The sequence below is a fragment of the Barbus barbus genome (assembly GCF_936440315.1).
Source record: "Barbus barbus genome assembly, chromosome: 21".
Taxonomy (NCBI): domain Eukaryota; kingdom Metazoa; phylum Chordata; class Actinopteri; order Cypriniformes; family Cyprinidae; genus Barbus; species Barbus barbus.
The window spans coordinates 17,750,675-17,778,413 of record NC_136749.1 but is presented as its reverse complement, the minus strand read 5'-3'; the positions used below and the strand labels follow the sequence as shown (position 1 = coordinate 17,778,413).

Genomic DNA, 27,739 nt, shown 5'->3' with positions numbered 1-27,739 from the left:
CTTTCTGGTTTACTATTATGCATTATTGGCAAACTCCAGATGTGCTTCATTTGGTTCTTGAGTAACAGCTTTTTTTGTTCTATCCTCTCATACAGGCCAGTGTTTATGGAGCACTTTACATTACTTTTCAAAACAACTATTCTCTTCTCTTTATAACCCCCGAGGATCATATTAGAGAGTTTTGAGGGACAATCTTCTACAATCATCTGAGTAGTTTGATATAGCCTCCTCTTCCTGATAATTGAGCTTAAATCACATATTTCACATACTGTTTTCAGGATTTATGCATTTGTTTTACTCTGGCTTCTTTGCTAACATTCACATAATTTTCACAGCTAACCTTTAGTTTATTATTCAAACTGAATAACCATCAGCAAGAGGATAATTGCCTGAGATTCAATAAAAAAAAAGGATCAAAGAGAACTTAAAAAATGGTTAAGGGTCCAAATAGTTTCTATTCTACGGATGTCACTTTCTATTTTTATTTCAGTGATGATTGTAATAAACCATCCCAAAATACTCCCTCCTCCACATTTTCTGTTCATTTCTAAAGATTTCTTGAACTTTTGTTCTGCCAAGAACTGATAAACTCTGGCTGTGACATAAAAGCCTCCATGTTTTCATACACCAGACAGACATTAATATGAACATCATCTGAGAATAGAAGCACCTGTCACACAGCAGATTGTTTATAAGAAGTCATTTTAATGTATACACTTGTCCCGGATTGCTGGAGTGATATATGATCACGGTGAGCCATAACAGAATCTTTTACAGTGTGCACTTCGCAATGTTTAGAGCGAGATGACCACAGCGTCATCAACATTTACATCATTTTAGCTAAGATTGTTTATGATAATGATCCAACAAACATCTGATAACTCGCAGCTGACCCAGTCCCAAATAATACTGTTAAAAGTAAGTTTCTATTAAATTCTACGCAGACATAAAAGACCTCAATAGGCATGCTCTGCATATAAAAGTCCTGTATCCTGTATTCTGCATCTTGCTTTGAATTAATTTTCTCTGCCATTGAATATTGCTCGTTTGATGTGGTGCCAAGTCATTTCGCTAGAAGCTTAATGAAAAATTTGGTTCCACTAAATGTCACTTTTATTTCTTTCTGTAATAATGTGGAATTTGGGCAAGTCACTTGGCCCATGAAAGATGTGTTCCATATGTCACATGCACCCTTAGTGGGAACGTTTTTAATTATCTGTTGGTCTGACCTTTACAGAGGAAACCAGAGCTTGATCTGTGACCGTGAGGATCGTACAGCCACAACGATCACATCCTGAGACATCAAATTCATTGGATGGCAAGGTCTTAAACACAACTTTGATTCAGACTTCAGTAACAAGTCAAAACAAATATTGATAATGACCATTTGACTCAAAATGAAACTGCTAAGTCAAAGAAAAAACAAAAGCCTGAAAATAAAACATTTCAATTTGCCAGTGGCCTGGAGTATTAATATCTCCCTTTCAACAGCTTAGGATGGGGTGGCTCAAAAGACTTAAAGTAAACCAAACATCTGACAACCGTTGTAGCCAAGAAACGCAAAAATCACTAAGGAACCATATAAAAGAGTGGTTCTCAACCTTTTTGACTTGAGGGCCCCACACTGTTCAACAAAATATTCAAAGGACCCTTATATAAACGATATTTATTCCGGCATTTTCTGTTGTAATATGACAAATGTGCTAGTTTTCAAATTAACCATAACTATTTTTGTGATTCCAGAATAGAAGTGTAAATTGTATGTTCTGTAATAAAAAAAATATATATATAATATATATACACAGTGAAGAACAGCACTTTTAGAGTTCATCCCACTCATTGATGTGAGCATAAGTATTGGGACAGTTGAACATACAGTGGGGCAAATAAGTATTTGATACACTGCCGATTTTTCAAGTTTTCCCACATACAAAGAATGGAGAGATCTGTAATTTTCATCGTAGGTACACCTGATTTTTGAATAATTAATTTACATTTTATTGCATGAAATAAGTATTTGATACAATAGAAAACTGAACTTAATATTTGGTACAGAAACCTTTGTTTACAATTACAGAGGTCAGATGTTTCCTGTAGTTCTTGACCAGGTTTGCACACAATGCAGCAGGGATTTTGGCCCACTCCTCCATACAGGTCTTCTCAAGATCTTTGAGGTTTTGGGGCTGTCGCTGGACAACACGGAGTTTCAGCTCCCTCCATAGATTTTCTATTGGGTTCAGGTCTGGAGACTGGATAGGCCACTCCAGGACCTTTAAATGCTTCTTACGGAGCCACTCCTTAGTTGCCCTTGCTGTGTGTTTGGGGTCATTGTCATGCTGGAAGACCCAGCCACAACCCATCTTCAGTGCTCTTACTGAGGGAAGGAGGTTGGTGCCCAAAATCTCGCGATACATGGCCCCATCCATCCTCTCCTCAATACGGTGCAGTCGTCCTGTCCCCTTTGAAGAAAAGCACCCCCAAAGCATGATGTTTCCACCCCCATGCTTCATGGTTGGGATGGTGTTCTTGGGATTGTACTCATCTTTCTTCCTCCAAACACGGCGAGTGGAGTTTATACATAAAAGTTATATTTTGGTCTCATCTGACCACATGACCTTCTCCCATGCCTCATCTGGATCATCCAGATGGTCTTTGGGCCAACTTCAGACGGACCTGGACATGTGCTGGCTTGAGCTGGGGGACCTTGTGCGTGCTGCAGGATTTTAATCCATGACGGTGTAGTGTGTTACTAATGGTAAATGTTGAGACTGTGGTCCCAGCTCTCTTCAGGTCATTGACCAGGTCCTCCCATGTAGTTCTAGGCTGATTGCTCACCTTTCTCAGGATCATTGATACTCCACGAGGCGAGATCTTGCATGGAGCCCCAGTCCGAGGGAGATTGACAGTCATTTCTTCCATTTTCTAATAATTGCGCCAACAGTTGTTGCCTTCTCACAAAGCTGTTTGCCTGTTGTCCTGTAGCCCATCCCAGCATTGTGCAGGTCTACAATTTTGTCCCTAGTGTCCTTAGACAGCTCTTTGGTCTTGCCCATAGTGGAGAGGTTGGAGTCTGATAGATTGAGTGTGTGAACAGGTGTCTTTTATACAGGTAACGAGTTCAAACAGGTGCAATTAACACAGGTAATGAGTGGATGATAGGAGGGCTTCTTAAAGACAAACTAACAGGTCTGTGAGAGCCAGAATTCTTGCTGGTTGGTAGGTGATAAAATACTTATTTCATGCAATAAAATGGAAATTAATTATTTAATATAATTTTATATATATAGTTTCTGCCTTTACTCTCCTCTCCAGCTGGTGAAATTCATGTTCTTGAGATTGACTTGGGCAATATAAGACTTTCCATTTCTTTGCCCTTATAAATTCCTTGACTGAACTGGCAGGGTGTTTTGGGTCATTGTCCTGATGCAATATGAAACACTTCCCAATGAATCTGGTGGCATTTTCTTGAATATTGGTAGGCAAGATGGTTTTGTACCCTTCCAAATTCATTCTGCTACTGTCATCATACATTAAGTCATCAGTAAAGTTGAGAGGGTATGTTGCCATGCCATAGGTGGTGCCATGACACCACCTCCACCATGCTTTACAGATGAGGCTGTATGCTTGGGATCATTGCAGTTCCCTTTTTTTCTCCACATTTTTGCTTTCCCATCACTTAGTTAAAGGTTCATCTTTGTCTCATCGGTCCATAAACACAGTTCCAAAACTCTTCTGGCTCACCTTTGTGCTTTTTTGCAAACTCTGATCTTGCCTTTCTATTTTTGGTGCTGGTCAGAGGTTTGCATCTTGCTGTGTAGCATCTGTAATTCTGTGTCAAAGTCTCCTGAGGACAGGAGTTATCAGAGCATCACCCCAGCTTTCTGGAAGTTGTTGGTGATTTTACAGACACGTCTTTTAGGGTTCATTTTCACAGTTTTTATGATTTGTCTGTCATCAACTACTGTTGTTTTCTCAGCCGATCAGGTAGTTGTTGGTTGCTAGTGGTTTCCAAACTCTTGATTTCTCCATGCCCTTTATTTTTGCTAGAGCTCTAATTGACTTCCTCTTTTCTTTTAGCATCCAAATTGCTTGCTTTTCTCTCAAAGTCAGCTCCCTCGTCTTCATCCTGGTTTGTGCGTGTCATCATCGAATGCAAGAATCAGAATGCAGAAGTAATGGATATAACTGATACGACACATTCCCTGCTTTTAATATCTGAAGAATTAATGCAACAGGACACAGCTGATCACTTAGAAAGACCTGTGAGGCAACTGTTCCAATACTTATGATCACATCAGATAGGGGGATGAAACTCTAAAAGCTGATCTTCTTAGCTGGTAAAACATCTGTGTTGAATCACCCAATAATAAAATGTGACATTCTGTAGTTTTGTCTCATATTCATCTTTTAATCATATTTGTAAATGTCTTGACTCCACAGCCAACAGAGCAATTTTGTCTTTACTGTTCCAATACTTTTGGAGGGCACTGTATATAGTCATTTAAGAGCAAGAGGGTTGGAAAATGTGGTGGAGGGGGAAGTTACCCATACTTTAATAAAATTATTAAATGTATGAATATATAAAGAAAATAAAATACGAGTGGCCCATGTTACTATACCACTAATCTTTTAATGAAATCTGTGTAATTTGAAATACTGCATGTAATAGTATTTATGTTATACTTTACACACACGCACCTATTTTCATATACATTCTTAGTCAAGTAAATACGATTATTGAAGTATGGATAACAATTTAAGAACAGAAGGGTTATTATATAAATAATATTTATCCAAAATAAATAAATAAAATTAATATTTTATTATAATAAAAATAGCTACACTAAATATGGGTATTTTTTGTTGTACCATAACATCATTGCCATCCCATCTGTAGGTGTAGCCTAAAATTCCTTCCTAATGCTGTCGCTCTGTGTCAGGAACTGCTACAGCTTCCCCTACTGACAGCATAAGAAAACATGAAAGACATTCTGATTGACAAGGTTAGTTTTACAGTGATTTCAAAAAATAAAAATGCTAGAACTTTCAATTATATTTCAGTCAAGACCATTTCATCTTACACAAGACAAACACACTACAGTCCAGACGTGAAGAACAAAAGTGTTTATTTTAGTGAACCATTATGATCAGAATAAATAAAGGGTGAGCGTTTGTCAGTGTTATTCTTCTCTCTCATGCAGAGAATCCCTCCTGTCATTCCAACTTCAAAGTTTAAATACTAAAATTGCCCTATTCTCCCACTGTCGTTTGGTGCCCAGCATGGGGTTGTAGTGCATTCTTTTGTAAACCTGTCTAAACAGACTTCCTCTCAGGGCCGAGTGCTGCAGAATATAGCGGCTCCTCAGCTAACCACTGACAAAGACAAATACTTTATGTCCAACGAGAGCCTTTGGTCAAATGATCCCTTAAATATTTACAACTACTAACAATCAAACAAAAAACAAAACAAAAAAAACACAACATATTAACAATTCCATAAATTACTCATAAGATCATAGTTGGTGTGCTAATTCAAAGATTTATCATTTCAGACCAGTAAACAAAATCATGTAGAAATTTAACAAAAATAATATGAACACCTGCAAAACAAATACATTTGATATTCACAAGAGATGGTAACAGAAAGTAACAATTTAGAAAGAAAAAAAAACACCCTTTTTTGTTCAACAACTGGGCTTTAAACAAAATTAGCCCAATAATCAAGCCAGTTGAGATGTGTAAAAAGCAAACAAGGCTTTTTGTGAGTGCTGGGCGAAGAGCATCGTCTCTCGTTTGAACTTCAGGGCTTGAGTTGGCCTTCTAAATGTAGTGCAGAGAGAGTGAGGAGTTCTAGGAGCGTTCCTGAAGTCAGCGGGCTGTGTAGCCAGAGGTTGGTGGGTGAAAGGTGAGAGATAAAGGTTAATTGAGGGAGGGCGACCTTTCTGTGGTCCACAGGAGCTCGATGTAGGACCATTTGGTCTGTAGACAGCGCTTGACCGGGGTGTCGTCCGTACGTACCATGGGATCCTCAAAACCCATGACCAAAGCAGTGCCCTCAACGTAACTCACCTGGCAGAGAGAAACATAACGGGTGAACATGCAACACATTTGTGTACGTACAATCACTTCCTGACCCTTTAAATAAAACCATGGCCCTTGTTTCTGTTTGTGTCTCTCTCAGTATGTGTCCCATTACAGACCTGGCCTCTTGCTATGACATCATCAGACATGAGACAGTTGATGGCTTCCATATGGAGGGCGTCATATTGCCAGGAAGGAATCTGCCCTTGACAAAATGTCACGATAAACATGTGCCCTCATTTTTGTGTTGCTGTTGTACATTGTGTTATACAAGTAAAACCTGAAAATTCATTCATTTATATAAATGTGTTTCACAGGTTTTGTTGGTGCCAATAGTAAGTGTGATTGGAGATCCATTGGCCAATCAACTTCCTTTAGGCATTGCCTAATTCAACCCAGTCTGAATGGCAAAAGCCATAAAGCTCCATGGCGCTCCCTCTGGTGGCAGCCACAAACATCTTTACACCAACACCACCAGCCCATTATGCAGTCAGGCTCAGACATGCTAGACAGTGCAAATCGCTCTGTCCAAACCATTGGGAAGCAGATCACACACTTGCAAGTCTCCTCTGCTCAACCTTGTCTTTCAGCAAAAAAGTTGCTTTGTCATCAACCATGAAGTGTTCATCAGCTTTCCCAGAGTTGAGAGAACCATCCAAGAAAACAAACATGCTCACTTTGACTACAGAAAGATGTCAGATTGATTTAAGACTGCAAAAGCAGCCAATAGGCAAGTGAAGAAAAGGATGTTGAGATGATCTCTTGAACTTGTACTTTCAAATCTTTCATGATCCGAAAACCACCTCGGCTCAGCTAGCTGTACTACTACAATTACTTCCATATTTCTCAAGCTGCCTATGGAAGGAAGCGTGACATCCTCCAGCTGACTAGACTGTGAACCATAACCAGCCATTTCAAGTCACAATAAAGCCCTACATCTTGTTAGAACTAAGGCAAATATTCATCATTGCAGCCAGTCAACTCGCGTGGACCAGCGGGTTCTCCGTTTTAGTCAGAACATATCTTTTATGAAACTTGTCAACACTTTGCATGTTTATTTGAAATAATCCAAATATTTTCACTGGTCAGCCAGATATCATGTTCTGAAGGTTTCTGGCCTGTTTGGCTGAAGATAACAGTCTGCTGTTGGTTAGCTGGGCTTGGGTTCAGCTCGAAGTCTATGCTTTAAAATAAAAATTTCTTTATATTCAGACTAAAACCAACGCATGTGTGCTCATAATCAGCCAGAGAATGTCAGTCTGACTGTACACACGAACTCAATAATGGCAGTGATTGAACAAGTACCACATAAAGAACCGACTGATCCAATATAAAGCCGATATAGACCTATGTAACATCACACTATTTAAATTAAGTAAATAACATGCATAATTTTGGCAATTAAATTACACTTACATAATATTTACTAAAATCATTAGAATTTTTTTTAATAATTGAATATTGTACATTTATTATTTAAAATATGACAAATACTTCTCTAGATAAAACTAATACGAATATGTTAAAGTTTACCGTCATTGTATTGAATTTTAGTGAATTACTATTTTGTTTTACTTTTAAGGGCGAGTAAATTTTATTTTTGGGTGAACTGTTTCTTTAAGAGTACGAGTTAAGTTGGTTTTGATGGCCCAGTCTGTTGTGATTGATCTATCGCGTACAGCGCGTCGGAAACGATAGGCCCATTGCCATAGTTCTATATTTTGAACGCTCGATGGAAATATAAGCATCTATTATTTATCATACTTACAGGTTGTGATTCAGTGGAGCCGCTGGTCCAAATAAACTGGGTACTGAACCACCTTTCAAGAGCAAGGGCTTGTGAATCCCGTGCTGATTAGAGAAGCAGTCGTCAGTAAAATGACGTGTTTGCGGGCGGGGTTATGTTGCTCGTGGCCGGCCAACGTACAACAATTATGCAAATGTCTTTCCCCGTGATGTGTAGCTGCCACGGAAGTGGGATTAGAGTTACTCGTTTAAGCAGTATAGAGTCGATTCTTTAGTTTGGGAGACAATACCTTTATTTATCATGCGCTTTCGGATTTACAACTTTGCAGATCGTTTACATTCACATACAGCTACATTACACACTGCATGAAAGACAATATTGGAAGTGGCATAATAGGGGCACTATAATAAATTAAGTTTTCTGTCAAGTACTCTGACAATAAAACAAAATTGTTTTCGAATCATACTGACTGCAGAAAAAAAGTGGTCCAGAATGCACAAGTTACATGAAGCAGGAGTGCTGGAGGAAGACGGAATGAGAGCAGATCCCTTCGGATGATTATATGACTTGAACAGAAAGGCAGTCTGGGCTTTGGCTTCCAAGTGCCAGTATGGTCTGTGTTAGAGCCAGAGGAGCTCTTTACATTTTGCAAGGTGTTTGGTTCCTGAGAAAGAGCCCCTGTGAATATACGAGTGGCACAGAGGAAACCTCAACAACAAAGGCTACACACTTTACTGCTGCTGCTAATGCGTTTGCCAGAGTAATGAAGAGTAACCTGTGTGTCCTCAGGGGCCTGATGTGGCAGCTCCTACCCATTATCCCTAAACTTCTGTCAATCTCCTCCTCACACACACGCACTTCCGTTAAGAAGTATAGGGTCGCACGCAAACACACACGCACACTGTGATCAATGAATGTCCAAGGCGGTCAGGGGTGCTTTCTCTGGTGCTTAAGGATGGCATGTGTAGATGTCATTAGCACACTTTATGGGGATGTGTATGGAATATGGGCAATGGTTCACAATGGTCAGAAAAAGCACTTAACTACTAGTGGCAATATAGAGAACATGAGATGAGAATAAGCACCTGGAACAACATCAGAGTGAATATTAAAAGTATATGCAGTCTTTGTTTCAACAGTAAAAAACAAAACTTATTTTAACTACCAAAACTACTGGTTCCAAAGCTTGTGTGTAAAAAAAATTATGTAAAATATAGGAAATATATATAAACAAATGCTTAAAGTATAAAAATATAGCATAGTTATCACACTTTTAACTTGACAACCAAAAATGTGAACAGCAACAAAAATATTAAACTCGAATATTCAGTTTCGTCCTCTTGCTTTTTAAAGAACATTTAAAAGTTCAATCAGGTTTTGCTAATTTAATATTGGAGACACGTGAGAACCAAAAGAGATCATTCTTAATATTTCCTTTTGTGCTGCACAGAAGAAAGAAAATCTCTTTTTGGTTTGGAACGACATAATGATGAGTAAATGACGACAACTTAATTATTATTACTGTTGCTATAATGCTAAAACTAAAATATATATAAAATGAGACCATAAAAAAAGGCTGAACAATGATTAACAAAACCACAGAAGAAGCTAAACTGAAATTTAAAGTGAAATTGAAAATAAAATTACACTAAAATGCATTTGACCATGTGTCTTTTAAATGATGCAAATCATCTTGCCTGGTTTGAGACTGTATAAACACAAATCAAAATAAAGAGAGAACCGAGAGCCTGAGACATTAGTCCAGTGAAACAGTTTCAGATTTTTGTGGTTTCAGTATATACTCTGCGCAGTCTGAAAAGCTGTCGACACTCACAGGAATGACTTGGAAGGCTTGTCTGAGCGGTCATAGTGGTGTGGGCCATAGGACAGGTTGGCACAGACTCCACATCCCAGGGATCAGACAGGACAAGACTGACCCACCAGGGCTTTCATGCCAGCAGGGGCAATATGTGCCATTAAAGTGTGCTTGGGCATTACAAAATGAGCATGAGTGTGCCTTACCTTCTCATTGTGGTTTGACTGCTTCAGGCCATTATAGTGATACACAGGAAATGAGTCTGGGATCACAGAATCCTGGAAAAGCGAGACGACACGTGTCAGTGCGGTACAACATTGGGCCTGTGGAACATCAGCAAACAGCTCTGTGTCCTTACTCACTGTAACATATACTGCCTATATCTGACTCCATCCATAGGATGCCAGAAAAACATTTTCGTGAGTGAAGACAACTTAACCAAAATGTCCAATTCCAGCTCAAACACATCAAAACACCCTCCATAAACTTGGACAAGAGAGCCTAAAACAACGGTTCAGTGAATGGTTTTATATGTAATGACATGCTCAAGACTGACAGCACACTGGAATACATTGCTTTAAGTCTATAGCAAATCACATACACCCCCCTATGCAGCTGCTGAAAAGACCTGATTGCAAACCAGTTCCAGAACTCTATAAACCAACTCAAACCAGCAGCAAAACCCAAGCACAGAGTCTTGACAGGAGCCAAATACCTCTGCCTAGCCCCCATACCGCATGCCTGCCTCACTGCCAAAACTACAACAGCGGACCGTGTGTGCATGTGTTTGAGTGGGCCTGAAATAGGGTTAGAGTATTTGATTTGATGGTAAATTGTGGCCTTTTTGCATGTATCCCTAAAGCCCTAATCTGTTTAACACAGCAGTGGAGCTGAAAGTCCATGCCAACTATAAACGTCAGCTTCTCCCTCCACCTCTCTCTCTCAGAGGGGCTACATGTTCATAAATTTAATCGGGGGCTGATTGCAGGTTTATTTGAACAATGAAAAAAAACAGTAAGAAAAAGCAAACAATGTTGAGCAAAAAAAAAAACAGCAGGATAGCCATGACAGGAGAGGTAGCTATTTTAGTGAGCTGCCTAGTTGTCTACTGCCTTTATAGGCAGCATCCTAACCAATGTACCTCATAAGGGACTGATTTTAAATTCTCTACATAGGCATCCCCTCTGTGCACTACACAAACACTCAACTCACAGCTGATATAGATATTCAATAGCGTTTGATGTTAGCATGTTACTAATGATACTCTAATAAGGTCTAAAAAATAAAAATCTATAGCACATACAGAAATTGGGTTGCACTGGGGCTGTGAATCAATGCAGAAAACAAACAAACAAACTGAAATCTAACATTAAAACTTGTAATTAAACATTTAATTCCTAAACTAATGTAGAAACAATAAAAAGGAAATATACACGTTAAATAACATTTGCTTAACATGTTTTTGCCAAGTACTATGAAGGCCAAGCCCATTGTTATCCAATAAGACACCTCTATTGATTTATTTTATGCCTCAATAAACTTCTAAATGGACTATTTTCAATCTTTGAGGGAAAAAGAGTATATACATACATACATGCACACACACACACACACATATATATACAATATATATACACACAACTGATTTCACAATCATTATTTTTTAACATTTAATAGACTGAAACCGCCTTCTGCTTTCATTGATAATTTATTAGCAACAATTACAGAAATATGCTCAATCTCATAACAACCCTTTGATGGTTAATGCTAACAATCATCACATAAACCAATTATAATCATCAAGAAAAGCAGCAAGTGGGGGAAAAGACTAAAAGATTATTTGTTTTAAATATTTAGAAAATAATTTTAGTATATACATAATTGACATTTCTCTTGCAATCTTCACCATTTTTTTTTCTCTCAATGAATTTAGAGATTTATTCTGGGATTGCAGTCACCAACAAGGGAACATACAATGGTAGTTTTTTTCACATACACTGATACAATCAGAAAGTGTCTCCCTCTGTCTCTAAGCCTGGTGAGCTGTCCACTCACGCAGCATTTTAATCTTGGTAAACATGTTTAATAAACTTGAAAGAGAGAGGCATGATATTTATTTATTACCTGGTCAGGGAAGAACTCCTGCAGAAACTGGCCTAACAGAATAATACCCAACCCCTCTGGATCCAGCTTACTCTTCATCAGATTCACACTAAAAGAGAGAGAGAGAGAGAGAAAATGATGGGGGACCATGAAAGGTGTAGCTTGTTGTGTGTGCGCATGTTTTCTGCATGTACTGCTCATTGGCATCCTTCAGCAGTGAAGTGTGTTGTCTGAGGCAGTCATCAAAATGAGCTATAATCATGAATTATGATCCGATACTAAACATATAACAGTGAGTAATGCTTGGAATCTGACTAATATTGTTTTAAAAACAACCTCAGTGCTGTGAAAACGGGGTAGACTTTTCCTTTTAAAGTCATACAGCGAGACTGATAACATTACTAACTCTCTCCCACACAAATTCAGCAACCAGAGGATGATAAATGCTTTCTTATGTGATCACAGGTCACTTTAAAATACACATAAAAACTGGCAATTGCCAAAACGCTGATGTTATACGTAGTTTCAGAAGAGGCCAAAGGAGGGTTCAGACTTCATCGACACTTGACCAAACTGCTTTTGACAGAAAAGGGTGCTGTGTAAAAACAAACACATGACCTTATCTTTATTCTGTCAATTTAACTTTCATATAAACAAACCCTTTGAAAGGCTGAAGTTGTCTTTCAAGCTGTCAAAGGTTGATGTAAGAAAGCAGATGGTTTAAAATGGCTCAGATTCCAGTGGGAAACTGTTTAAGAAGTGAAGGTTTCAAAGGGACTATGGTGAGTGGCTTTAAACTGGCTTTACATGGAAGGTTGGGACTTTACTCGCTATTCCTCTTCTTTGCTCTACAAGAGTAATGAGTCTGTTTGAATGGCATGTGAACCAATTGTGCAAACAGAGTGAGCATAGCTGGTTTAACATGCACAAACCTCTTCAGATCACCTTATGACAAACACAAATGTCACCTTGCTATGTTAGAAATAAAGAGATATAATGTTTGCTGTACATGAATAAAAATAATATATTATATTATAAACATTAAACACATTACCATTATAGAGTTTGGGGTTAGAAAGATTTTTTTTTTATGTTTTTGAAACATGTTTCTTACGCTCTTATTATTGTCAATGAAAACTATTATGCTGCAGAATATTTTTGGAGAAAATGGATGCTTTTTTTCAGGATTCTTTGAGGAATAGAAAGTTAAAAAAATAGCATTTATTAGAAACCCAAATCTTTTAAAAACATTTGCTGTCACTTCTGACAATTGAATGCATCCTTACAGACAGGTATTACTTTCTTTCAGAATAAATTTTTTTATAAAAAAATAATTTCTGAACATTTTAAATATTTATGTACAGTAAATATTTATTAAGGAATAATAATAAAAACATTAACTGTACTATTAAAATAATATTATATTAACATTAAAACATTACTGTAACACACTCAAACTTACTAGTCTGGCTCGGAGACGAGATCCAATGCTTTCATAACATCTTCAAGCAGTGTGTCTGGAATGAACCCATTATCTGAATATGAGGATAAAAGAAGAGAGGCAGATGGTTAGAGCTTCTGAGAGTCTTGATCAGCACCCACACCACTGGTGCCTTATGCCCAATATAAAACACGAGTTTCATCTCACTAATTGAAGCCATTCTGCCGACCAAGCACACATACGCACACAAACATGTTAAGACAATGGCTGATAAATGGATGGATGAGTGGTGTATGTTGTTTTTCCTCCTCTCTGGTCTCGAAGTGTCAGACAGGATGTTTGCAGAGCAGCTGGTATGCCAACTCTTTTTCCTTTCACTATAAAATGAACTCTCTGCTTAAACTTTCCTGCAGTGACTGGATTAAGAACAATAAATATCTGCACCATACCATGAAATCAGATACACTCGGGCGTTTTGAATAACGCATTAGAAACTTTGGCTAAAATAGCTTCCTACTGACATAAATAGGTACTCACAAAATATTACTTCAGCAATGTGATACATTTCTGAGTGAAACTATATTCAGTGAAAAATAATGTGGGGCGGCACCATCCATCAGGGTTTAATTGGATTATTATTGTCAGCTTAATTTATTGCCTTAGATCATGTTTTTTTCATAACCGCACAACATTGATGGATGAATTTAGGTATGAAAATAATTTCTCTCTTTAAAACAATGCGCTAATTAATATTAACACAAAGGGCATTTATTTGGAAAGTAAACAGGGTCAAGCTTGATTTCATGTCACTTTAGTATTTTATCTACATAACCAGACTGTAAGATGCAAGTTTTCCTTTCTCCATCGGACAAATGAAATGCATGTGAAAGATCTCATTTAATGCCTAAACTGTCTGTGTTTGGAGTCGATATAAACACATTCGAAGTGCTGGTAACTGAAATTTAACTAAAATACGCACACGCACACACATACACACACACACACACACACACACACACACAGTATTGTTCTTGTTAACGCAAGGATCAGGAATGTTGTTTATGACGTTAAAAGGCAAAAATATGCCAAGCAAGAACATCTAATCTTGTTCTTGATGACAATTTGAGTGTATGCTGTAAATTAGACACTTTAAATCAAAACCTTGGAAGAACACTTACGTTCTCGCTGTGAAACATTCAGTGATATATACACACAAACCTCTTCTACCAGACAGATATGAGACAGTGCAGTGGGCGATCTCAGCTTCAGGTTCTCATTTCTTCTATCAAACGCCCTCTCTACTTATTCTCTATATGAGCATCAGGAGTCTTAGATTTAAATCAAAAGCAATAAATATTAGAGGAAAAAGTAGGGAAGGAAAATATAACTTCATGCAACAGACTCTGGGAAAAACACACAAACAGGATATACAGGCAAAGATATACTGCATTGCATATGACTAAAGGAGCATCAGTGGTTTGTTCTTAAAGCTACATTGCTGACTTTGCCATCTGAGCACAGTGACTATCTTAAATAATAAATCATCACGAGACTTTCCTCCCCACAAATCCTCAGCAGAACTGCTCATAAATAAAACACTGTTGGCTGTTAATCATATATAGGACATTCAGTTGGAAAACATTACTATAGAGAAAGTAATCAGTGAGTTGGTTATAATTATTGGAAAAACTACAGAAATGTGGAATCTACATAATATTCAAAAGTTTGTTGTTTTTAATTTAATACTTATATTCACTAAAATATCAACATTGGACCCCAAACTTTTGAAGGGTAGTACATAAACCAAAAAATAAAGGGTTTCTGCCTCATGAGAACCTGAGAGTGTTTTTTTATATATAACATTTGGGAGCTATATCACCCTGTTATACTCTGACAGAGATCCTGATATATTAACCACAATTCACAAAGACCAGTTGTGTGAAAGTTGTGCACTTCATATGTTCAGGTTTGGCTTGTCAGCTGAAGAATGTTTAAACAGTGGCAGTGAAATTGTATGTTGGTGGATGTGAGGGAGTGTGTGAGTGTGTAGTCTGGTCTTTATATCTGGCTGTGTAAAGAGATACTGTGGGACAGTCATCAAAAAGAATGGGGGGCTTAACCTTAAACCTAAAAATGTAGCCACCGAACTACATAACTGATCCACACATATACAGACACACACACACACACGCGTAGAATTCCATGTAGAAGAAAATTACCGTTCTAATACCCCACTGAAATAACGCCTTGGTATCAGATCAAATGTAGTCATTTCTTTCTCATTTCCTCTCTCCTCAGTTACAGTAAAGTATAAACAAACACAGTAAGCATAGGATCTTTGCACTGCCTGATAAGCTGCAGATATAATAAACGTGCTCTGGATTGTGTGGAGCTAAAGCTCATCTTCCTCTCAGTGAAGGACAAGTTGACTCAGCTGCTGGGGTTGAGTTGACATTGAGTTTCTTCAGTCTCCTTTTCAGGTTCACAAACATGTGAAATTCGTCCATTTTTTAATCTTACCTTCCGGGTCAAAGGTCTGGAAGACTCTTCTAGCCTGCTCTGAAGGAGACTCGGGGGCCACCAATGCCATCTCCTAGAAAGAAAAGGAAATATGAAATAGAAAAGAGAGTTATGGCATGGACCACACCATTTTTGAGATGCTAAAGCTAAAATATTTATATTTCAGTTTAGAGATATAGAGATAATTCATTCATACGTTTTTTTTGTTTTTTTTCTTAGGATGAGGGAGAGCTGACCATTCACACAATCTCTTTTGAGAACTGAGAAGGCACTAACCGATGATGCAATGTGCTTTAAGAGCCCTTGCTGAAATATACAACAATAAAACTCAGAAAATGTTTATATGAACTGTACTTGTGTCAATTTGTTTGTGTGTGTGTTTGCAAAAGGACTGAGTGTGTACGATTAGGTTTGGGTGTGTGCGCATATGTGCGTATGTGCGTATAACTGATCTAGAGATAAACTCATAAATGTCAAAACTGCCCTTCCATCAAGCAATCTCAGAGATCTTTTAATGAAAACAATCTTCTATCTCTCTCCCACATGCGCAAAACTCACAAACAGGCTGCGAACTTTGCTGAATAATAGAAAACAAACCAAGATCCATATGTGTTTGTTCATGTTTGAGTTATAGCGGGATCACTGCCCTATCAGTGTGTGTTGCCGGAGGGACTTGGGACAACAAAACACATCTGTATGTGTGTAAAAACGACTCAAGCTGGAAAATATGCAGAGTCAGCATGCACAGCTGAATCACGTACAGCTAAAAAGAGTTCACAGAGCTTTCCATCTCAACACTTCAATATCGTTCAGTGCCATTTAGCCTCATATAGGAATCAAGCTTTATAACTATAGCATTATTGGGAAGCATAGATGCATTTGAATATTCAATATGGTGTACAAGACAAAAGAAATGTGCAACATGACTCCAAAGCATCAACAAAATTCAATATTTCAATCATCATTTTGTTAACAACCATTAAAGTGATCAGTGAGTTTCAAATCTGTATCATTTCAGTTAAGATGCTGCTTAGGATGTTTTCTGGAACAGACTTTGAGTGATCCAAACGTCTGACCTGTCCCCTTTTGAACCCATTCACTTTAAAATCTCATTCTCACCATCTGTTTCACTCGCACAAGCTCTGATTCTCATTATTAGAAAGGAAGGCAGTGGATTGAGGGGTTAACTAGTTCTCATGGTGACTGATGATAAGAACAAGGTCATATTATCAAAACTCTATATGGGAATTCATCAATTGTCTTCAAATATGAAGCATAATGAGAGCTAGATGAGTGTTTGAAAGAGCTCTGTTCTGTTTAAATGACAGTGTTGTCAAATGATGACCAATAAACTGCACTCTAATATTCAAGAATTTTTGTGAAGACAGAATAATGGAAAGCAGTCATTAAAATGAAATGTACTGTATAATGGGAAATATCTCAATTTGGCAAATTTTGGATTAATAAAGCAAAAGCAGGCCTGCAGAATTAATCAAATTTAAATGGTGATATACACTACTGTCTGTGATTATTAAACCACCAAAAGACTGCTGTTTAAATCTGAAATGTAAATGTTTTTTCATAGGGATTTCATAGGGCTTTACTAACTCAAAAGGTTTCAACTTCAGTATGTAACTGGCCCCACACAATTTGAGCAAAGTACATGAAAGATTCTTCATTTCATATGGCTTGTGGAGATGAGAGTTATTCCTGAAATAATCAGAAATAAAATCTTTGTCTATTGGACCCAGAATACCTTGGCACACCCTGACAATCACCACTCACGTTTTCTTCAGAAAATCTAAAAAGTCCAAACACTTCAAATATTAAGTGTTTTACTGCAATCGAAAAGAACAAACATTAGCAATGAACATACAAACACGGTCATGGAAGAGTGAACATAAACACAGGCTGTATACTTTCACAGTATGCTTTCAGTGTAACACTCACAAATATCTCCTCTTATTTCAAAGAATAAATATACAGCTCACAGTCACACCAAGAAAGAGGGACAGAGCAACAGAGGAGATAAAATGAGAAAGAAAAAATGAGATACAACGGAATGAGTCGATGACAAGGAGGAGAAGTTACAGCTGGATACTGTTTGTCTTAATACCACAATCTGAGCTAGCACTCCACACAGTAAAACCGGACACCTTTACACAGTCGAACGGCAGGTAGTCAAAACCAAATTAAACTTTCAGAGCTCTTGCCTGAGGCCATGTTGAGTTACAAACCCTCATTGCTGAAGTAATGAAAAAGATTTGTTAGTTTTAACATATAGCAGTAGCTCAAAGCTCAGCAGTGGCGAGAGACTGCTTAATTATACAAGTGAGAAGTTTCAATAGGTAAGACATCTGCCGTGAACTCTTAAGAGTTCATCTGCTTCATAAACATGGGTCAAATAATCAAAGTAGCATTTCATCATTTTAAAACCCATATGATTTTCTTTTTTCTGTTAAACACAAAGGACAAGGGGGAAAAAAAACCATTAGGGGTTAATATTTAGTACTCCAAAATCAACTTGAACAACTTTAAAGGTATTTATTGATTTGTTTTTATTTATATATTTGCAGCTCTGAAGTCAATGTATGTTTTCATTGTAGAGCACCAGAACTTGCTTTTAAAATGTCTTCTATTACATTACACAGAAAAAAGTCTTTATAGTCACTTTTGATTAATTTAATGTAGGCTATTCTTGCTGCAAATTTATATTGTAAATTAAACAGGGAACCTTTTAGCTTCATATACTGTACATTACAAATAAAGAAAATATAAAATAAATAAAAACGAACAACAATCTATGCAGTTCAATTCTGTTTGTTTAACAGAAATTAACTGACAACCAACCAAACACTGCTTTGTGAATATCAACTAAAGTAAACAGCGTTTCTTGTTTACAACTGTTCTTATACATATTTAAATACATTTTGTTTAAATCATTAAAACTAATAACAACTTTATTCAAAGGTTGATTAAATAACTTTTTTTATGTTCCACTGAAAATAGAAATTCAGACCGGTTTGACATGAGGGTGAGCAAACTGCCTTTTCATTGCATTGCATAATGAAGATATAGACATAAGCCAGTCATTGTGGAGAATGTCAATGAAGCAGAATGTTTTGTTCGTTAGAAATCACAACATGCTTGCAAACATCATCCTTTTTTTGTGCGTGTGCACTGACATCAAATATATCAGTCATGACATGTTTGTGCACATAAACCCTCCACATTACGTTCCTCACACACAAACATGCACTGTGGCTCCATGCTAATAACAAATGAGTGCATGTCTTGTTATAAAGTCTGACCCCTGGTGACAAAAACAACATGCTGTTCCGCTGATGTTAACACTGTGGCTTCACAACAACACAACCAGTCCTGTAATCAACCTTGCTGAGTCAGCACTTCTCCGTTGCTCTCTCGCTCACACACACACACACACACTAATAGACGGGAATTACAGAGCAGCGTGTCGGGTAAAGACTTCAGCACGAGGCAGCACGAGGCAGGATGGTTCTGCGCGTTGAGTGATCCAACCCACACGGACCCTTGGAGCCACACTGAAGTCAGATTCTATACACAGACCTGATATGCTGGATGGTTTTGGGTTTCAGGGACACAGAATCAGAATCAGAATGAGCTTTATTGGCCAAGTATGTTTACACATACAAGGAATTTGTTGTAGTGACAGAAGCTCCACAGTGCAACAGAAAGACAGCAACAGGACAGGACACAAGATAATAAAAGAATAACAACAATTAACCAAAAGGCAATGTACAAAGCAGCAGAAACACAATATATAATATAGACAACTATGTATGTACAGGTCAAGTATGTGCAAATTGGAAATGAGAAAATAAAGATAAAATTAGTGAGTGTGGTGAATGGATAGTGTGTTCCACGTTTATTGTTGAGTGTTCATGAGATGGATTGCCTGAGGGAATCCATTGCCTTGATTCTGCGTTGCGATCTGCTCTGATCAGCTGATAATTAGGCAGATATAGAACGCTGTCCGGTATGTCACCATTCAGCCAGGTTTCCATGAAACACAGGGCAGCAGAGTTAGAAAAATCCTTGTTTGTCCAGGAGAGCAGAAGGAGTTTGTCCGTTTTGTTGGGTAGAGAGCGGAGATTCGCCAGATGGATGCTAGGCAACGCCATTCTAAATCCACGCTGACGAAGCTTCACGAGCGCACCGGCTCGCTTCCCCCGTCTGCGCCTCCTGAAGCGTTTGACCAGAGCTACAGCTCTGACAACTACAATGTCCAGCAAAACGTCCGAAAAATCTAAATCTGGTAAAAGACTTTGTGGTGTGTTCTGCCGAATGTTCAGGAGGTCATCCCTGGTAAAACTGATCGTATTTGAAAAACAAAAAACAGGAAAAACAAACAAAAACAGTACAAACACTGAAGAGCAACGCACAATAGCTGCCATCATCGGCGCCATTTTTTTTTTTTTTTTTTTTCACAAAGTAAAGCCTCATTTATTGACTGAAAAAAGCAACGTGGTCTAAAATGGTCTTAAATTACACATAGTAAAGGGCACGGCCAAGTCATACAGGTGTTTTCAGCCAAGTGTCAGGGCAATGGTAATATTCCCAATTGCACTCTGTGCACTTTGATACGGTGATATTATATATGGCTGTTTATCAACAAGCCCAGCGAGCAGAATTTTTCAACATATCTGTAAAGCAGAGTCACATGTTAAGAATCCTGAATCTGGCTTTCATTAGTTTCTTGAGACCCAAATATATGCGCGCACACACTCGTGCCGTAGAAGGCAACAGTTGGAGGCCATAGATGGAGAACAGAGAGGCGGCTCACACACAGGAGCGAGAAAAGCCAATAGATGCTGATGACTGAGCTTCAGAAATATCCATAAGACTGGACACAAATGTCATGAACGCTCACATAGAATCACTTTATCAGCATTTACAGGCAATGATTTCTTTGCCAATGTGAAATATAAAGTATTTTTACTTATACAAGCCAGCAAGCTGGAGTAAAATAATGTCAGAAAAAGAGAAAGAAAAGACGGAGAGAGATCTTACCCTCACCTCTAAGAAAACCATTTGATTAAACATAGTATCAAATCTGTGATAAGGAGAGTCATATGCAGATGACAGACGAGAAGAAAAGAGTGTGCTTGACTCTGTTTTTAGAAAGCTTAGAATAAAAACGGTTTAACCTTAAAAGGTGATGTGAGATTGTACATTAGACTGAACATGCGTTTTTTACACTCCTGTCATCCACACAAACCCCAGGCCAGCCTGATACATTCCAGCTCTAGTGAGGTAAAAATCATAAGTGAAGTCCAGATCAGAATTAAGCTGATTTTAATCTTACCCTATCCCCATTTCACAACTTAACTATTAGAATCAAAAGGGGTGTTCATGTGGACACTGATCATTTTGTTGCCAGTTTTAGGTGACCCGAGTTTCAACTTTATCCACAATGCAGCAACTATCAGGGAGAGTGCAGACAATGACGCGTTGCTGGTATCATGACAAAAAAAAAATATATATACACGTAAAGCCCAATCACTAAAGTCCCATTCATGTACAAATGAATCTTTTGAGCCAACTTTAAAAATAAAATAAACAAAATGCTGAATTAACATCAAGTTCTCATTACTTCCAATGATATAAAACACTTTAGGCCTATGAAAGCAGATCTACACAAAAACTACAGAGTAGGGTTGTGACGATGAGGAAATTTTCCTACCGGTTAATCGACGTGTGACAAGGGCAAGTGAAGCAAGTGAAGTAACCGGTGTTGCGGCTTAACACCGGTATCACCGCCAACACCGTCTATCGCAGCAAGCCTACTACAGAGTTCATTTCAGTTAGCATTCACAGAGCAACGTTTGGTTGTGCTTCATCAGCAACTGAACTAGCAATTGAAATAGTTTGCATAAGTAAAGAATTTTACATGGTTTAAAAAAAAAAAAAAAAAAAAAAAAAAAAAACAGCAAAGTAGAATGATTTCTGAAGGATCATGTGACACTGAAGACCAGAGTAATGGCAGTTGAATCTTTTATTTAAATGTTAATAATATTTCACAATATTACTGTTTTACAGTATTTTTTATAAAATAAATGCAGCCTTGATGAGCATGAGACTTCTTTCAAAACCAAAAAAAGAAAAAAGTCTTACCGGCCTCAAACTTATAATTGGTAATGTAACCTAAATCAATCAGAATTAAATGAAATTGAAAGCTTGTGAATTAAAATAACCAGTCCTAGGTGAAGGACAGATGAATTTGCACCTAATAAAGCTAGATACTGTAAGCAGAAACACCTAATAGCAACCAACAGTAGAGCAACTTATCAACCTGCTGCAATTTAAATGGTTTCAGACAAAACAATCCTACTTCTGAATTGACAATGCTTTGTAAAATACCACCTTTTGTCACTGAAACTTTCAACCAAATGCGATTAGTCTTGCAGGAAAGATTGCTATCTCTGAGAGAGTCTGGTTCAGTTGCAAAGGTTCATGGGTTCTGAGGTGAAAACCCATTCTTGGAGGTCCTCTCAGCAGTCAAGCTCCGAACAACAAGCACAGTGTTTAACCAACATCAAAGCAGCAGCAACAATTACACAGTCACATTAGCCACATTACCAATTACGGCAACCAGACCACTGTAACTCAAACTACAGGTAGATCTGCTCCTCTGAAGTTCTCCACAACAGAGAAAATGTCACCAGCATCAGACAGCAGTGGTTTAGACACCCGATACGTCAGAGCTGGCTGGGTCACTGACTAGAATATCACATCCACCCTTTACTCCTTCTGGCGTCTCGCTGTTAAAGTCTAGGTCGGTATTTAACACTATCTCCCCATCTCCTTGTCATTCTCTCTTTGTGTTTACATCTTTTGTTGGTGAAGTATTCCCTATAGAGGCGTCAGTATTAGTGAGAGGCTGCTGAAGAGGCCATTGTTGTGGGTTAAGAGAGGATGTGAGGCCCTGCATGTATTACGAGCCCCATGGGTATAAAGTAGTGCGTGTATGTTTGTCCATACAGCCATGTAGAGCCTTGACAGATGAAATTCAAGGCAGGGCCAATGATGGCACATGTCCGATTGTATGATTGATGAGCAATAAAAACGTGCGGTGTGCATTAGGGGTGGGTGATATACCGGTAGAAACTTGTCAACCGGTAGATATGTTGGTCATTTCTATCGCAGTTACATGCTCACGTGATGCTGCTGTGCTATGCTATGAAAAGTTATCGTTTGCACTCATTTTTAAGCATTGCGGTTTAAAAACAAGTGACTTTTAAGCCGTTGAAATGTAATAAGCAGCAAAACAGAACTCATTTTGCTATATGCAAGCGCTGTCTGAGAGACCGTTTGAGTGCTGTCAGAGAGGCATGAAGGTCACATGAAGACAGTGCTAATAGTGATTTTTGCCACTTTTTAGCCTTGAATGATTAAATACAAACACTTATGTGTCAAAATGCCCATCTTTGCAAGTACCCTTGTAAACACAGTAATTTAGGTCTGAAGTCAAAGCAAACAGCTGAGAAAGAAAACACATGCATAACAGTATATTGGATCTAGGCAGCTCTTTCACTCATGTTAAACCAAACAACAAGAGAGAGAAAATTATAAATTTTAGTTTCTTATTCAATCGCTGACTGTTTACTTGTCTTCAATGAGCTTTTTGTTTAAAAAGTAGGATAAGTTTTGTGATATTGATGCTGGTGACAAGAATTATGAAATTTCTATGGTATCAAAAGTTCTGATATCAAGAAGACCTTATTTAAAGGTGCCATAGAATGCATTGATACAATATTTTAAATTGTTCTCCAATATCTACATAGAAGGTATTTGGCTTCGGTAAGGGCAAAAATTCTCTAGAAACGGTTTTACATGTCCATTTACAACCCTAGGATTTTTCTCTAGAATGAAATGGTCTGTTATTACCTTATTTGGAAGGGTCATGAATAATAATGTTGAGCTCTGCTCTGATTGGCTGTTTCACAGTGCGGCTCATTTCAGCAGCTCACAAAGCAGAAAGGACAGGGAAAATATATAGTTCAATACTTTCTTGCGCAGTTATATCGTTGGGTAATTATACTGTAAATAAAATGCGGGCATCAGGTAACTGCTATTAATATGCTGGGCATGGAAACTGCTTTCAAACGCAGGATAGCTTTTTAGTTTCACTTTCACTTTCGAGATTCGCGATCACACATACTCTGTTTATACTATGGAGCGGCGGTACTTACCACAAATTTTACAAGATCAGATACTTGTCAGTGGTGCTCAGGATCTCTAATCATTCGTCATCTCTCCTTACTCTGTGTCTGTGGTAAGCGAAATCGTATGTACTGTAACCGGCTAAGGCTAGCAAGGAGCTAACCATGTCCCTTTAGTGGCTCACGTTATTTTATTAGAACGCATCATTTGCTTTCCGTGCTGATCTGAATACAGACACCAACCCATCCCTGCACCTCACATCCCCTGCACAGCCTGTAACATAAGATTTATTTCCATGATCTGCCATTTTCCCTGTTGTCCTCACTTGTTTCTTCACAACAACTGCAGAACTTCTGATGGTTCGGCTGGCGGCTGGCCTAGAAAATGGGCGGGTATATGCAAATGGCGGCATAACTATTTGTGATCCCGACTGTAACGTCACAGTCGGTGTTATGTTCTGATTTGCCTATTTTTCAGTGGTCTTTTGCATTCACGAGGTTTACATAAGGAGGAGGAAACAATGGTGTTTGAGGCTCACGGTATGTAATTTCCATGTACAGAACTCTTTTTATTCAACTATGCCAAGGTAAATACTGTTTTCCATTCTATGGCACCTTTATAGCCAAAGGAACAGTATTGTGATATGCATCGTTACCGTGAAATAAAATTACTCGTATTATGATAAGATTTTGGTTGTATCGCCCACCCCTAGAGGTTGTGGTTTCATATATGTGCGCAAGTGCGGCACTACAAAGCTGAAGCGTGTATAATAGATCAGATCCCACTAAAGGAATGATTAATGATGTGTCAGACAGCACAATGGCTCTGAGAGACAACTGTCTGATGAAACTCTAAACACAGTGTCTGATGAGACTGGAATCTATTAAGCGATATTATTTTCCTTCCTATTCTGTTCTTTTACACGTGTTAGAGTATATCCCACTGTGCCACCCTTTCATGGAAGACATAAAAACGCGATGATTGAAGTCTTTCAAGCTGACAGAAATCAGAGCCCGTGTTGGTTTCGGGTCACATTCACTGTTGCACTAATCACTGTGAGAACACGGTGGTCCTATATGTGGCAATACAAAAGACGGAGGGCTCCTCACGGTAGCAAAGCAGGGCTCTACAGAAGCACGACTGCTGCAGTGAGGTGAGCTCCTGTGGGACTCACAAAAGTAAGGCGCATGTTTGTGTTTGGGGGCATGGAGTCAGTAAATTAGCAGAGGATGACAGAGCCCTGGGGTGCACCAGACGACTTTACCAGCATTGTTTTTTTTTTCCTCTCAAAGAGCTCTGTTCAAAAACCTAGTGAGGTAACTCGCTGACTATTACCCACACATGCAGTTGTGTTCTAAGGCAACATCCTAGCCATTACAGAACCTTACAAGTGGCAAACTTTAAATGCTCCACATTTATTTTAATGCTAGCATATTATTAATCTAAATAAATAAATACTTATAAATAAGATTAAATATAATTAACTACAGTTTACATCACTACATTTATCAATATTTTATTATGAAATGTTAATGTTCAGCCTTAGAATCCCAGCACAGCAAAATCATTTTTCAGATTTTATTTCTACGTCTACTGATGGGAAAAGGATTACTATTCATTGTTTTCATCTGATTGATACAACAACGTTTTAAAGTAGTGTTAATTAAATATATGTAGGCCTACACTCAAAAAGAATGATTCTCCAACACTATTCAGAATATTTAAAAAAAATAATTTTCATTTAACACCATTATGTTAGGTTTCCCATTTAAACAATTGCATTGTGTTAAACTGACTTGAAATAGTTACGTTTTGGTTCAACTCAATATTTTCATTTTGAAAGAACAAATGGTTTTACTTGTGTAACTAGGAAGTGGATTTCCCCTTCCCATCATGCTTTGCACAGGACTGGATAAGGAGAGTAAATCTTGAAATAAAATCTTATTTTAGACATTTTTATTAAGATGATAACATTGTGAGACTTGTTAATGTTTAATGCTCTTTTATGTTTGTATTTAAAAGACTTTCTGGTATGTTAGTGTTTTTTGGGGTTACCATTGTGGTAAAGTGTAGAGCATATGCTTGGGTTGAGGACCTGCAAACATGAATCAAAGTTGTTTCAATAATAAAAAAACAACTACTTTCGGCATGACATGGATGTATCAAAACCATCTTATGTTATGCTTAACAAGTTGGCTAATGCCTAAAACTTAAATTCAATATATAATTTTGAGTGTAGAATGATGTCTGCCCAATAATTTATTTACCAGATAAATGTTAGTTTGAATGCAACAAGCATTAGAAAAAAATCACTTCATCAATGTATCAATTTCATCACATTAATTAGTTTATGAGTTGGGGCTACACATATTTATTGGATTGAAATCCTGCCCTCAATTAAATTGAGTTCATCCAATTAATTCTTTTTTGAGTGTATATAATAATAATATTTTATATCTATATCTCTATCTATCTATCTATCTATCTATCTATCTATCTATCTATCTATCTATCTATCTATCTAGGTTTAAAAAGTGTGCATCGGATACAAGCTGGCATTTGTATCGTGATGCATCATTTGCATCGGTAAAAAACTATTTATATATATATATATATATATATATATATATATATATATATATATATATATATATATATAAATACTTATTTGACACAGTAATTCACAAATAAATTGTTAAAAAAAATCATACAATGTGATTTCCGGATTTTTATTTTTAGATTCTGTCTCTCACAGTGGAAATGCACCTATGCTGAAAATTGTAGACCCCTCCATGATTTCTAAGTAAGAGAACTTGCAAAATCACAGGGTGATCAAATACTTATTGACCTCACTGTGTGTGTATATATATATATATATATATATATATATATATATATATATATATATATATACACACATACATATTTACACACACACATGGTTTAAAAACATTGTTTTATCAATGCATTGCAAACCGGGGTTTTTTTGTTTGTTTTTTTGTACAAAGCAAATTTTGCCAAAAACAAACCATTCATTTTAATGCTTGGGAAAATCTAAAATAAAATAATTTTAGGAATTTCCTCCAACCACCTTAATTTCTTTTACTGAACTCGCCTGAATTTGATTGAAAAACATCTATCTTCCATCTTTATTTGACCCTCTAACTCTAGAACACTTTATTCCCATTCTATTCTATCCAATTCTAGAAAAAAATTTCTAATCTTTTTGTATTCCATTTGTTTTCTTATTTATATAATTGAAAAAAAAAAAAAAAAAACTTGCTACGTGTACTGCTTTAAGCCAACTGAGACTTGTTATAGCACTTGCATTTCATTGCTCTTTTGTTGATTTTGATTGCTTCCATTGTCCTCATTTGTAAGTCGCTTTGGATAAAAGCGTCTGCTAAATGACTAAATGTAGATTGCATTCTCCTCGAAAGAAAAATGAGCCATGTCAAAAGCATACCTACGATGCCCCAGAATACGTTCTCCATAGGTAGCTCGCTTTATTTTGGAACAGAGCCATAAAAATAACATCCCTCATTTTTGTAGCGCCATCATTTACAAAATATTTTGCACCAAGCAGGGGGCCGAATTGTAAACTGGACGAAAACAGCTTTGTGAGCTAAGGGCCGGCTGCAGTGGTTTGTGGGTATAAGAAGGGATCAGTCCCCTGAAGGGTGGACAGGAAGGAGAAGAGGACCAAGGGATCCGTAAAGAGATGAGGATGTTAACCTCATCAGAACTGAGACAGAACTTGGTCTGATGAGTGGAACGAGGAAGCGGGGGATAAGAAGGTGGTATATCCCATACTTGGATACAGACA

At 37.6% G+C, this 27,739-nt stretch overlaps 1 protein-coding gene across 1 annotated transcript in view; it reads right to left on the bottom strand.

The window, feature by feature from the left end:
- Positions 1–5,104: 5,104 nt before the first annotated feature.
- Positions 5,105–27,739, bottom strand: part of LOC306887288 (ubiquitin carboxyl-terminal hydrolase MINDY-3) — a 43,178-nt gene continuing 20,543 nt past the window's right edge. The window contains exons 11-15 of the mRNA XM_079444914.1: positions 15,709–15,781; positions 13,210–13,282; positions 11,769–11,856; positions 9,851–9,922; positions 5,105–6,069 (exon numbers count right to left, since the gene is read on the bottom strand). Coding sequence (XP_079301040.1) covers positions 5,920–6,069; positions 9,851–9,922; positions 11,769–11,856; positions 13,210–13,282; positions 15,709–15,781 — 456 coding nt within the window. The 3' untranslated portion in view covers positions 5,105–5,919. The remainder of the gene's footprint in view (positions 6,070–9,850; positions 9,923–11,768; positions 11,857–13,209; positions 13,283–15,708; positions 15,782–27,739) is intronic.